Source organism: Microcaecilia unicolor, chromosome 6 (assembly GCF_901765095.1).
Source record: "Microcaecilia unicolor chromosome 6, aMicUni1.1, whole genome shotgun sequence".
Classification (NCBI taxonomy): domain Eukaryota; kingdom Metazoa; phylum Chordata; class Amphibia; order Gymnophiona; family Siphonopidae; genus Microcaecilia; species Microcaecilia unicolor.
The window spans coordinates 283,815,168-283,830,252 of record NC_044036.1 but is presented as its reverse complement, the minus strand read 5'-3'; the positions used below and the strand labels follow the sequence as shown (position 1 = coordinate 283,830,252).

Here is a 15,085-nt window from a genome sequence, read left to right as displayed (position 1 = left end):
ATGGAATCAATGGAATCAAAACAGAACTCGACCATGCTTAGGTGGCAAATCCAGTAGTTGGGATGTAAGGCTAGTGTCGGGCAGATGTCTATGGTTTGTGTCCTGATTATGGCTAGACAGATCTAGTTGGGCTGGAGAGGGCTTGGACGGCAACTTCAGTAGTTGAAAATTAAGCCAGTGCTGAGCAGACTTCTGTGGTCTGTACTCTGAAAATTCCATGGCAGATCAAGATCAAGTATGCATATGTTATGTTATCATATGTTTACCTTGTTGGGTAGACTGAATAGACCTTGCAGGTCTTTATCTGCCATCATCTACTATGTTAAGAATAATCTTCACCTACCAGTTCATTGTAATTTCAGGGGGAAAAAGGCCCTCAAGGTCCAGCAGGACGGGATGGTATTCAGGGCCCTGTGGGTCTTCCTGGCCCAGCAGGTCCAGTTGGCCCTCCTGGTGAAGATGGAGACAAGGTAGTGTAATTCCTTTTCTGTTCTACCTTAATTGTTTCATGTTTCTTGTAAAAGTAACAATTTCAAAATTAATTAAAATTTTTCCGATGTAACCATTCTTACAGCAGTCTTCAAAGCTGACAGACAGGTGCCTCTTGTACAGAAGTCTAATTTTGTATCTTCAGGACTATGTATTCTAAGGAGAAAATAGCAAAACTTCCTAATCTCTTGGGATTTAGAAAATGGAATTTTCCAAATATTTGAAAAATGTCTATGGATGTTTAACCATGTCTAATGAATGTGATTGTAATGTAAATTTATTTACAATTAATCTTGTCTAATTGTTTAATAGGGTGAAATTGGAGAGTCAGGTCAAAAGGGAGGAAAAGGCGACAAAGGGGAACAGGTAAGATATTTCTTTCTTATGTAATTACTTGTTCTGTTTAATTATAATGCATTTGTAGTATGTAATTTCTGATATATACAAATTTAAGATTATTGGAGAAAGCCACATAGTTTGAGACCTCTTTTCATGTCTGCGTAGGTATGAGAGAATCTAAACATATGTTTTTCCTCACAGGGTCCACCAGGCCCCACTGGCCCTCAAGGTCCAATTGGGCAACCAGGTCCATCTGTAAGTAGCATTTTCATTTCACATTTTAACCAAGCATGAGTTAATCAATATTTCAGGATCCTGTGCAATAGAATTTTAAAAATCTAATTTGTGTCAATAATCTTTCTTTTAAGGGAGCTGATGGTGAACCAGGTCCTAGGGGACAACAGGGACTCTTTGGCCAGAAGGGTGATGAAGGTCCACGAGGTTTCCCTGGCCCTCCAGGCCCAGTTGGCTTACAGGTAACTTGTAGCCAAAAGGCTACATTGATTTTACATTGAAATTCTATTATTGGAGTATTATTTTCTCTGAGTCTTGTGTAAAATATTTGTTGTGAGAGATGTTTTGAGATTGAATATTGAGTATTCAAGAATGTTCAAGCAGGCTGGCAGTACATTCTTATGATGGAATATATAGATAATAGATATAAATATATATATATAGATAGATAGAGATAGAGATATATATACACGCATATACATATGTTGGTATTCCACATCTATAATAATTATAGAACCTGATATTCAAAGGATTTATGCTTCTAACTTTGGGGGTCTTTTAATAAAGGTTTGCCCATGTTTTCTGCCACAAAATACATTTTATTCCTACGAGACATGCTGAAAATAGCATGCGCTAATATTTAGTAAAAGACTCCCTTTTGGGCTCATTTTCGAAAGAGAAGGACGCCCATCTTTTGACATAAATCGGAAGATGGGCTTCCTTCTCATAGGGTCGTCCAAATCGGTATAATCAAAAGCCGATTTTGAATGTCCCCAACTGCTTTCCGTCGCAAGGATGGCCAAAGTTCAAGGGAGCGTATTGGAGGCATAGTAGAGGCGGGACTTGGGCATGCCTAACACTAGGATGTCCTCGACACATAATCGAAAGAAACAAGGACATCCCTGACGAACACTTGGACGACTTACCTGGTCGTGTTATTCTTACGACCATAAAAAGGTGCTCAAAATGACCAGATGACCACCGTACAGAATCGAGGATGACCTCCCCTTGCTCCCCAGTGGTCACTAACCCCCTCCCACCCTCAAAAACATCTTTCCAAATATTTTGTGCCAGCCTCTATGCCAGCATCAGGTGTCATACTCAGGCCCATGACAACAGTATTTAGGTCCCTGGAGCAGTTTTAGTGGGTGCAGTGCACTTCAGGCAGGCGGACCCAGGCCCACGCCCCCTATCTGTAACATTTGTGGAGGAAACAGCAAGCCCTCCAAAACCCACCACAAACCTACTGTACCCACATCTAGGTGCCCCATTCAACCATAAGGGCTATTTAGTGGTGTACAGTTGGAGGTAGTGGATTTTGGGTGGGGTTGGGGGGGCTCAGCACACACGGTAAGGGAGCTATGTACCTGGGAGCAATTTATGAAGTCCACTGCAGTGCCCCCTAGGGTGCCTGGTTGGTGTCCTGGCATGTCAGTGGACCAGTGCAGTACAAATACTGGCTCCTCCCATGAACCAACGTCCTTGGTTTCCATTATCACTGAAAATCAGAAACAAACCAAGTCTAGGGGCGACCATCTCTAAGGGCGACCAAATTTCAGGATTTGGGTGTCCCTGACCGTAATTTCAAAAAGAAAGATGGACGTCCATCTTGTTTCAAAAATACAGGTTTCCCCACCCCTAGATGGGGACGTTTTGCGAGGGCGTCCTCATCAAAACTTGGACGTCCCTTTAGATTATGCCCCTCTTTGTGAGTCATGTTCCTAAGGAATCCTCATTGAAAATGTACTTGAGTGCATACAGTTTTACTCAAAATTTCACTAAATTCTTAAATTTAGGAGCATAAGAAGTGGGTAGCAACAGAGGCGGATTTAAGATGGGGAAACGATCTTAGGTGCTTAGCATTGATTTTCAGCACTAAGGACTAGATTCTATAAATGGATCTGAAAAATCGGTGCTGAAATATGTAAGGGGCCCTTTTACTAAGGCTCGTAGGCACCTATACATGTACAACGCACGTCAAAGTAGACTACCGCATGCCCTGGGCAATAATTCTAATTTTGATGTGCATCCAAAATGTGTGGCAGAAAATAATTTCTATTTCTACGCGTGGCGCTAACCAGGCGGTAGTCGGCAGTGTACACTCGCGGACGATTACCGCCTGGTTAACGTGTGATACCTTACCGCTAAATCAATGGGTGAGGTAAGGTGTCAGGCCCAAAATGGATGTGCAATAATTTGCTGCACATCCATTTTTGGCTAAGAAAAAGGCCTTTTTTGCAAGTGCACTGAAAAATGGACCTACGCAGATCCAAAACACGTTCCTACATCAGCACAGGCCATTTTTTGGCGCAACTTAGTAAAATGTCCCCTAAGTGTCCTTTATAGAATAGTGCTAAGCACATAAATGGTGCCTAACAAAGGGGTCCTTTTACTAAGCTGTGGTAAAAAGGGCCCTGCACTAGCAGCAGGGGCTGTTTTTGCCACATCCTGAGGACCTTTTTAAAACAGTGGGTAAAAAGGCTGAAAAAAGGCTGAAAAAAGGCATGACCATGCAGGGGGGGGGGGGGGGGGGGACTGCCACCCATTAAGGTGGTGGTAAGGGCTGCTGCGCTAACCTGGTGGTAACCCCCTGTGGAAATATTTAAAAAATATTTCCACTAGTGCCGGAAATACCACGCGCTGGGGTTAGAACTACTGCCAGCACCCGCATTAGGCTGGTGGTAGTTCCAGAATGGCAAGCAGTAAGCCCACCAAGTCGGGCTTATCGCTGCCTAGTAAAAGGGCCCCTTAAGGCACCAGCAATTATGCCTGCTGAAATCAGGTGTAAATGCTGACACGTAAATTAGGTGTCCATGGGGTCTATTCTGTAACAATGCATGTAAATTCTAGGAATACCCCTGGAACACCCCTGGCTGAGCCCTTTGAATTTATATGCTGTAGGATTTATTTACAGAGCGTTATTGAATATGATCCATGTATAAATCCCAAATAAGGCCAATTAATGCCAATAATTAGTTGTTGGCTCATTAATCAATTAAGTTGCACATGGAAATTGGCAATATGCGCTGATTTGGACGTGCAACTTTAGTCACCATAAAAAGAATCTCCTAGTAAGCTCATAAATCTAGGCAAATAAATGGCAGTCCTAAATTTAGATGCATAACTTTTAAGCTCCCAAATTGAGATGAATTTTTCAGCTGAAAACTTAACTCCTGAGTTTAGCTGAAAATAAGGCAATATTTATTTATTTATTTATTTATTTATTTCATTTATATCCCACATTTTCCCAATCAAATTGTGTTCAATGTGGCTAACAGATTATTATATTAACAATACAAATCTGGTTCAATGTATTTAACATATTAAACTAACAGTACAAATTAGTTATTGAATACATCAGGGTTGAATTAGTTGAATGTGATAATTAATTTGAAAGAATAACGTAAGTGAAAAAGAATGGAAATGGCACTTAGGATTAGGATTTTTCCTTGTTGGGGGGGGGGGTCCATCAGTAAAAAAATTCTTAGAAAGAAAGATTTTGAAGGATTTCCGGAATTTCAAATAATTATGCTCCCATGTGACTAGATGGGAACCCTGCCGTGAAAACTGATTTATATACCACTTTTTTGCAACTAGGACAATGGAAAATTAAATAGTCTCTGGCTCCAGGAAGAGCTTTATGTAAGGATAGATTAATTAAAGGTTGCATATAATCTGGGGTTAACCCATATAGGGCCCTGTTTACTAAGCCACACTCTAGGTGTGCAAACCTTTTAGTGCACGCTATAGATTAGCACATGCTAACACTAGAGACACCCATAGAGTTTTGAAAATGAATTTAGGAGCCTAACTTAGGTGCATAAATTTGGGAGCTCAGCTTTTTTTAAAATATTGGACCCAGTATATATAGGACCAAATTCTATCAACAGTACTGAAAAATTGCTGCTGAAAAAAATACGCCAAGCACTATTCTATAAACAGTGCTGAAAGTTAGGCACAGTTTATAGAGTACACTTAGGCCCGGTTCGGCGCTTAACTTTCGATATAAGGATTTATACCAAGTAAACCCTGGTGGAAATTCTTGTGTCTAAATTAGGCACGGATCCCCCTTATTCTATAACAGTGCACACAAATTGTAGGAATGCCTCTGATCCACTCATGAACCTCCTATGGCCATGCCTCCTTTTCAGAGCTGTGCATAAAATTTGCACACTGATCCCGGCACCTTTAAATGCGAGCGTAAATTTCAATTAACATGTTTGTGCCAGCACATACACATTTATCTTTGCTATTTTAGAATTGTAAACATGTATTTTCCCAGCAGTGTCACAGAGACTGGTATCCCTTGCCAGTTTGGCTTTTGTGGGGTGCCAAAAACCACTGGAGGATTAAGGATGCAATCTCCCCTAATCTCTCCAGTGGAGTGCTGGTCAATAGGAACAGTTTGCAAAACCTAAACATGCTTGATAGCTGGTGTAAATCTTGACATCAGTCTGTTAGGGCATCAACATTTATTCCATTTCTAAAAAGGGGAATAATTGTGTATTTTCTGGGCATGCCCAAGTCCCACCTAAAATACGTCCAGACCACGCTCCCATGCCATTTTCATGCACTTGGGTTTTTGCCATGCATATCCTGGCTTCAAAACCATTTAACCGTTAAATGACACTTAGCCGGCTATCCAGCGATATTCAGCGGAAGATAGCTGGCTATCTCTCGCTGAATATCCCCAGTCAGTGGATAGTGCCTAGCCAGTTATATCGCGATATAGCCGGTTATTCAGGACCATTCAGCACCAGTTAAGCAGTCAAATGTGGCTGGGTGAATACTGGTATATAAGTACGTAAGTACATAAGTAATGCCACAATGGGAAAAGACCAAAGGTCCATCGAGCCCAGCATCCTGTCCACGACAGCGGCCAATCCAGGCCAAGGGCACCTGGCGAGCTTCCCAAACATACAGACATTCTATACATGTTATTCCTGGAATTGTGGATTTTTTCCAAGTCCATTTAGTAGTGGTTTATGGACTTGTCCTTTAGGAAACCGTCTAACCCCTTTTTAAACTCTGTCAAGCTAACCGCCTTCACCACATTCTTCTGCAACGAATTCCAGAGTTTAATTACACGTTGGGTGAAGAAATATTTGCTCCAATTTGTTTTAAATTTACTACACTGTAGTTTCATCGCATACCCCCTAGTCCTAGTATTTTTGGAAAGCGTGAACAGACGCTTCACATCTACCTGTTCCACTCCACTCTTTATTTTATATACCTCTATCATGTCTCCCCTCAACCGTCTCTTCTCCAAGCTGAAAAGCCCTAGCCTCCTTAGTCTTTCTTCATAGGGAAGTCGTCCCATCCCCGCTATCATTTTAGTCGCCCTTCGCTGCACCTTTTCCAATTTTACTATATCTTTCTTGAGATGCGGCGACCAGAATTAAACACAGACGACCAGAATTGAACACAGAATTGAACATTTTTGGCCAATTTGAATTTGACCGGCAAGTGCTGAATATCTGATTGGCTGGTTAAGTTCAAACTGGCCAAAAGTAAACTGGTTATTCAAATCTGGTCACCGGAAAAAGGCCTAGCATTGAATATCTGGACTCAGCGATGACTGCGGTAGGCAGCCCAGCCACCTCCCGCAGTCTAAATATTGGTCCCTTAGATATTATGCATGACAAATGTTTAAGAGCCAGTTGATGTACATCTCAAACATCCATAGCCCTTCTAAAATGACCAGCATATTCTATAATACAATAAATATTTGGTTTGTAAAGAGCATCTTGGGAGCAGTAAGCTGAATTTTTCTGTCATCACTCCCCCACCTCCCTGTGTTTTGCAATAGATCCTTTATAAGATTCTTTGATTACATGATTACTGATTGATTAAACTATGTTTTAACAGGGATTGCCTGGCCCACCTGGTGAAAAAGGAGAGACTGGTGATGTTGGACAAATGGCAAGTATTAATAATATTTCAAGTAATAGTATACAATACAGTATAATTGGTATTACTTCAGACAACTTAATATTTGATTATACAAATGTATGCCTATTGTTCTAGGGCCCCCCTGGTCCCCCAGGGCCCAGAGGTCCAGCTGGATCTTCCGGAGCTGATGGCCCACAAGGTCCCCCAGGTGGCATTGGTAATCCCGGACCAGTAGGAGAAAAGGTGTAGTACAGTTACATATTTCTAAAACCAGAGGAGATGTAGAGTCATATATCCTGGCAAACTGACTTTCTTTTAAGGTGTGGGTGATATTTTAGAACTGAACTAGAGCTATCCCTCCCTCACCTGAACGAACTGCCTGGTGAAAATGAAAGTTAAAAAATACTCATACTTTGGCTCACATGTGAGGCATATTTTCCAGTTGAAAATTAAGTATCTTTAACAGACACAGATAAGGATTACTTAGAATTAGTACTTTTTTCTTAATAATAGAAGCTTGATAATAAGGGCTTATGGTGTATATTTGGAAAGAAGAAGGTTCAGAGTAAGTGGAAAGAAAAACTTCTTCACTGAAGGATTAGTGGATCACTTGGAATTACCTAGCAGCAGATATCCATACTGAAGACAGAATTCAAGCATGCATTGGGCAGGTAAAGACTGATATACCACAGTTATAAAATTAGTTGATCATAGAGGTTAACAATAAATTACAAAACATTAACACAAATTGTCATCTTCCCCTCTCTCCCTCTCCCTCCTGCTGTTCCTCTTTCCCTCTAACGACACTAATTACTGTATTTTGTAATATTGTTATTTAATAGACTATTGTACGCCACATTGAGCCTGCCCGTGGGTGGGAATAATGTGGGATATAAATGTCATAAATAATAATAATAATAATAATATGATGGACAAGGGAGAGACAAGAGCAGATATCAGCCAGGGTCTGGAATGACACAGCTTATGGAAACAACTGGGCAAAAGGTCTTTATCTTCCAATAAGTGTTACATTTCTAGACTGCTGTAATGTCATCATATATACTCGTAGCATGCTGCTTATTTTTAATTGAGGTCAGAGGATCAGGAAGGGTTCTAGACATGGACAAGATGGCATAGTGTTGTGAAAAGCCCAGACTTGGATGTATTTTCATTGTTCTCAATGGTCATCGTTTATCATGCCGTTGGGGCATGGAGACCAGTGTATTTTTTCTAGCAAAAAAGGTGCCAGTACTCAAATGCCAGGCCACCCTTTACGGGTGGGGTGATCACTGAGGGATCCACCTCACAATAGCCAGGCCCCCTGCAACCAGTCACAGAATCTATGACAAGGCAGAGTCGGTGTGTAGAGCCTGAGCTCTATCATTAAAACTTGGGGTCCATGAGTCAATTTTAGCAGACAATGGAAAAGGTGCCAGTACTCAGTACCCCCAAGTACCCCCTGAAAAAAAAGGCCAGATGGAGACTGTCAATAAAGTAGAATTATTTATTCATATTATGTGCCTTTTAAATCCACGAGGGTTTAAAGATTGTTAAATAGGGTTGTCCAAGGCTGGTGCAAGGGTGTTAAATGCCCTAGGTAAACTTTTAGCATTATGTTTCACCTCAATTAGCTTTCAGATGCCTAGATACCCAGTGCCACTAGAAAGTGGTTTAGACAGATGCATTACACTTTTCTAGCTTCCCCTTTTGTCCTATTCCTACATATTTAGTTTTCATTGTTTACATTCCCACTGCACAGTTTTTCCTGAATATGTGTTATTTATTTTTTACACATTCTTTTAAAATTTATTTTCAGCAGTTGATATACCACAAGTGATCCCTGAGGCAACTATGTGGTTTCAATTTCTATTATAGGTACTGGTACTTGAGATACCAATTAAGAAAAATGCACAAAATGTAACAGATTCAATACAAAGTAAAACAAGCATAAAAATCAAACACAATCTCAGAAGAAGGCCAGATCTAAAAAGCAAGCCATCAATCTGGATACTACTTGTCAAAAAATCTCTTCATTGTTAAGATATGGGGTCTTTTACTAAGGTGCACTAGTGTTTTTAGCTCACACTAAAAATCAGCTGGTGCTAAACGCTGACACGCCCATTACCGTATTTTTCGAACTATAAGACGCACTGGACCATAAGACGCACCTAGGTTTTAGAGGAGGGAAATAGGAAACATTTTTTTTTCCTTTTTCCCAACTCTAAAACCTAGGTGCTCCAGTGTGTCTTGTCCGAATCCCTCCCTCCCTCCGAGTTCGGGATCGCCCTCCCCCCGGCCCTGTCACCACTTCTCCCTACTCACGCGATCTTCCCTGGTGGTCTAGTGACGTCGGGGCAGGAAAGAGCCCCCTCTTTCCTGCCCAGCGCTCTGCTCTCCATCCTCCTGTATGCATTGCTGCCTGACGGTCTCGGCGAGATTCAAAATGGCCGCCGAGAATTGAAGTCTCGGCAGCCATTTTGAATCTCGCTGAGACCGTCAGGCTGCATACTGGAGGATGGAGAGCAGCGCTCTTTCCTGCCCCGACGTCACTAGACCACCAGGGAAGATCGCGTGAGTAGGGAGAAGTGGTGACAGGGCCGGGGGGGGGGGGGGGAGCGCGATCCTGAACTCAGAGGGAGGGAGGGAAATCTCTACCTTCGGACTATAAGATGCACCCCCCATTTTCCTCCCAAATTTGGGGGGAAAAAGTGCGTCTTATAGTCTGAAAAATACGGTATATTCCTAAGGGCGTCTCAGCATTTAGCACCAACTGATTTTTACCATGAAGTAAAAATGCTAGCGCGCCTAGTGAAAAAGATCCCCATAAATCTTCATTGCTCTCCATTTCAATGAGGGAGTCTTTTACGAAGCAGCGGTAAGCTCAACTTGGGCTCAATAAGCCACCGGCAGTAGTTCTGGCTGGAGCATACGCCATTTCTGGTGCTCCTGAGATTTTTTTGTCTAGCGCATTGCTAATCCTGTGGTAATCAGGCATCACCACACACTGTCTGGTTATTGCTGGGTTACTGCAGGAGCCCTTACCACCACCTCAATGGGTGGCAGTAAGTGTTTCCCGCTGTATGGCCATGTGGTAAGGATTATCATACTGTGTGGCCATTTTTCTGCCCGCTGTGGTAAAAAGGGCCCTGGCGCATGGGAAAAATGGCCCCCGCTGCTACTGCTGGGCCCTTTTTTCCCACAGCTTAGTAAAAGGACCCTTGAATTCTTAAATAGCATTTCGCATTAACAAACATGTTCCACCAACTGCAGAAATAAACTCTTATAAAACTGAGGACTTTCATTTTGCACTGAATGAGTAACTGAAGAAAAGACACCTGATGCTTGCATCACACTGTAGAATAATCAATACTGAACATTCAAATAGCAAATTTTCTTTACGGTAAAGTTTTGCCCAAATGGAAACATCTATGAACATTTTTGTTTTTCATGTCATTTTAAACATAGTGTGTATGCTCTGAACCTGCTGCAGCCTCACCAGTGGTTCTCTGTAGCTCCATCAATAGCATACTATGACAATCCAACAATTACAAATACATGCATGAATAACAGCACCAAGATACCTTGAGATAAGTATGGTCAAAGAAAATGAATAAGCTGACGCAGACAAATACATGATTTACATGGGCATGCATCAAGAGCTTTGAAGCCAAAATGACACCAAAACTTTGAGTTCAGATCTTACTAGCAAAATGTTGTCCTCATATACCACCGAGGGCTCAAGAAGAACCAGAATGTCTATCTTTATCCATAGAACGACCATTTTATTCACATTTAACAGATTGTTATTTACCAGCTCTAAGCAATGAGAAAGCTTACACAAGGCATTATCTCGATCAGAGCCCAATTCTAAATGAAACTGATTATCATCGCATAGAGTACACAATAAATCCCTGCTTTTCAAATCAGATTCCCCAAAGGCTGCAAATAGATACTAATGTGGAAACATGCATTTTAAAGGCTGAATTTTAGAGAAGTCAGTATCTCAGTGAATGCTCTGAAACTGTGAGCTCAGAAAAGACCTGAACCACTCAAGCACTGTACACACCTACACTGAGGGTCACAAGATCCCATGCAGTCAGGACAAATCCAGGCCCCTGCATGGCATCAGTTTGGGAAGCTTGCCAGGTGCCCTTGGCCTGGATTAGCCACTGTCGTGGACAAGATGCTGGGCTCGATGGACCCTTGGTCTTTTCCCAGTATGACATTACTTATGTACTTATGTCATGGTCAGCAGTACCACAGGTGGAGTGAAAACCCATCTAACTTTGGTGCAAGAAGTTCTCATCATTCAGAGTATCTTGTAGCTGGCTCAAGTCTGCATATTAACTTGTCTAAGAAAGTCAAATTCAAAACGAGTTTGTAATTAGTGAAATCTCAGGCACACAAACTAGCCCCCCTGTTTACTAAGCTGTGCGCTAATGCCAACACAGCTCATCCACTTTGAATAAGCTGTGTCGGCATTGCGCATGGCTTAGTAAACAGGGGTTTAGGTTTCTTTAAAAATGGAAAAATAACCACTAGATTTAATCTATGTGGAAATAACCTAATAGAAAGATATGAAGAGCTCATATTAAGTCCACTCCAACAGGGCTGCCAAGAAGGGGGACAGGGAAGGCAAGATTCCCCAGGCCTGGCCTTCAAGGGGGGCCCGGCACTGGCAAGGCTTCCAGAGGCAGGCAGAAGGTTCTGCTCCTCTCTTGGTCTGTGTCCTGCTCCTGTGTGTCAGGACCTGAGTGATTGTGTTAACGTGATAACCCGGGTCCCGGAAGAAAGGAGCAGGAGAGTGACAGACCAAGAAAGGAACAGATGCAGGAAGATGAGAGGAAAGGGGGGCAGCAGCGCCCCGTGTTGGGCTTACCGATGCTTTGTAAAAGGGCCCTGAATGTGAAGAAGCCCATTCAATTCCCATGGGCTTCTTCACATTCAGCGCACACTAATCAGTAGCTCTGCTTTGTAAAAGGAGCCTAACGTGAGACGACCATTAGTAAATCCACCTATTCATCACCTGATCCTGCGACAACGGCAATTGACTCGGACCACGCCTCCTCCAATTTTTTTCCCTATGTTCACCCTGTACCTATCCCTTGATTATCTCAATCTAGCCTAAAACTTGCACCTCTTCCTACCTCCTATAATCCCTCTCCCTTATGTTACCTATCTACACTTCCCTATCACTCTGCTAAACCTAGCCTGTTTTCTCTGATTATACTTTGTATTCCTATTACTATGTAAGCCGCATTGAACCTGCTATGAGTGGGAAAGTGCGGGGTACAAGTGCAACAAATAAATAAATAAATAAATGACCCCCCCCCCCCTAAAAGAATCATCTGCCTGGATCAAAAGGGATTAAAACGTGGTTTAAAAAATTATTAGCAACACTTAGATTTCCTTTGGAAATAGTTATTCTCAACTCACAGGACCTAGTAATAATTTTACAATCTGTTCCAAGCAAATCAAAATAATCTCAGAATATTAATGCAGACCAGTAGAGTTATCTCCAGATTCCCAGGGACAGAGAAATACCTACTGTACCTGAATGTAACTCACCTCGAGCTACAATCGACAAAGGTGTCATTCATTCTAAATAAATAAATAATACTCCACAACATAGAAGCTGAACTGTTATGCCCTTTATCACAGGAAGCAGTATCAACCATGAGCAAAGAGGACTGAATAAACAGCTGCCTTAATATCAGTTAAAATAGCATCAGTTTGCAAGTTAAAATCACCCCCAATAAGAAGCCTTGGGATTTCAAAAATTAAATGTGCATCCAATGCATAAGCATAAGCATGTCCTGTAGATGCATGTAAACTAGCAAAATAAACAGGCTACTCATTGAGCCGGTCTGCACTGATATGTGTTTGGTACTAAGAAATAGATACTCCACATGGAAAAAAAACAGTCTCAGATTGTAGCAAGATATGTGTGGCCACACAAGGCACATGGGAGGCTGATGTGCCAAAATTGTGTCCTGTCCATTGCATCCCCTGCTTTTCCTGGTGCCTGGGATTTCATGCACCCAAATGTTGTCTGTTTTGCTAAGCAGCCTAAAGCGCATCTCCCATATATGTACTGTGATTGGACTCTATTTAAGCTTGAAATATAAGTTTAGACATAACTGGCCAAGCTCATATTTTGTTACGTTTAAACCAGCCAAAGATATCCCTGCTATTTTGGCAGCCAAACTTGCAGTGAAAATTGGCGGATAGCTGGTTATATCAGGCAATATAACCGGCTATCCACTAGCCACTAACCTGCGATATGCAACAGGAGACAGCCGGCTATCTCCCACTGAATATCGCTGGATAGCTGGCTAAGTACAATTTAACCAGCCAGGTACTGTTCCTGGCCAGTTAAATGGTTTTCAATATCGCAGGGATTGTCTACAATGACACCTAGATCTTTTTCTTGGGTGCTCACCCCTAAGGTGGGCCCTAGCATCATGTAACTATGATTTGGATTATTCCTCCCAATGTGCATCACTTTGTATTTGCCCACATCTGTCATTTGGATGCCCAGTCTTCCAATTTTCTAAGGTCTTCCTGCAATTTTTCACAGTTCGCATGTGTTTAAACAACTTTGAATAGTTTTGTATCATTTGCAAATGTAAGCACCTCACTTGTTCCAATTTCCAGATCATTTATAAATATGTTAAATAGCATTGATCCCAGTACAGATCTCTGCAGCACTCCACTATTCACTCTCCTTCATTGGGAAAAATGGCTGTTTATCCCTCTGTTTTATGTCTAATAACCAATTCCTAACCCACAACAGAACATCGACTCCTATCCCATGAGTTTTTAATTTTCCCAGGAGTCTCTCATGAGGATCTTTGTGAAAAGGTTCCTGAAAATCTAGATATACTACATCAACCGGCTCACCTTTATCCACATGTTTATTTACTACACTTTCTTTACCCACAGACACAAAACAGGGAAATAGTCTTAGTAAATCAGTTTCTGAAAGAGCTACTGCTGATCTAGGAGGGGATTCTCATCCTTTACCCAACCCCTCTGGAAATTCACTGGGGACAGTGTTGGAGGGATGGGGAAGGAGAATTTAGAGAAATCTCAGCTGCTGGCTGCTAAGTTTTTGGATTGGCTTCTAGGTTTAATGAAAATGTATTGAGGCCTCCCCCCCCCCCCCCCCATATTCATCTCCCTCCTCAAAGCCCCTGCCCCTGGAAAAAACATCTACTCTGAAGATAATCCACCTCCCTCTTGATGATTCCCCATCTCCCTCTGAGGAGAGGAGGTATGGGGGGGCACCATAGTGAGCAATTTTGCACAGGGTGCAATTATAACTTGCTATGGCCCTGAACAGTCTTCCTGCCTAAGATAATCACCCATACTACTCCTAGAACGAACATAAAATACAAAGCCTGAAGAAATAGGTTACATGAACTACATATCATTGTTCGTCCTTAACAAAGTATTAGTAAGTCTACATGCAATCGAGTAGGCTACAAGTTGCCGATCTTCCCAGTGGCTGTCCTATTTCTGGTCCTATGTTAATGTTTTGTAATTTATTGTTAACCTCTATGATCAACTAATTTTATAACTGTGGTATATCAGTCTTTTAATAAACTATGGGGCTGATATTCAGACTGCAAGAGTTAGTTGGGCTACCTCCTACAGTTGACGGTGAACCCAGAAATTCAATGCTGGGCTATATCAGGTGACTGGCATTGAATTTCTGGGAGGGCTTTGGCCACTATGAACATAGATAGACCTGCAATTGAGGTGGGTTTATCTGGACGCTAAAATTAGCTAGTCAGCCAATAAATATTGGTGCTACCGGCTATGCGGAGACCTGGCTAGCCACTAAGCACTAATATTCAGCCAAGATAGCCTGCTATCTCATGCTGAATATTAGCGCTTAGCTGGCTTAAGGCTACTTAACTGGCCAGAAGCTATTTGTGGCCAATTAAATAGTGCTGAATCTCGGGCGTTATAAGTGTTGAAATAATCCCACTTGTACAGAGGACACTGAAGAAATTCCAGGGAACATTTGCAAGAAATGAGTCAGATTTATATTTATTCTAATTTCATGCTGCTACTGAATGACTTAGCTCATGATACAATATGTCACGTGACTGCCTTAATATTC

General features: G+C 41.9%; 1 protein-coding gene across 1 annotated transcript in view; it reads left to right on the top strand.

Annotated features, from left to right (window-relative positions):
• Positions 1-15,085, top strand: part of COL5A1 (collagen type V alpha 1 chain) — a 376,227-nt gene that overhangs the window by 306,635 nt on the left and 54,507 nt on the right. Inside the window, 6 exon segments of the mRNA XM_030207658.1 lie at positions 363-470; positions 802-855; positions 1,030-1,083; positions 1,197-1,304; positions 6,931-6,984; positions 7,090-7,197. Of these exon segments, the coding sequence (XP_030063518.1) occupies positions 363-470; positions 802-855; positions 1,030-1,083; positions 1,197-1,304; positions 6,931-6,984; positions 7,090-7,197 (486 nt within the window).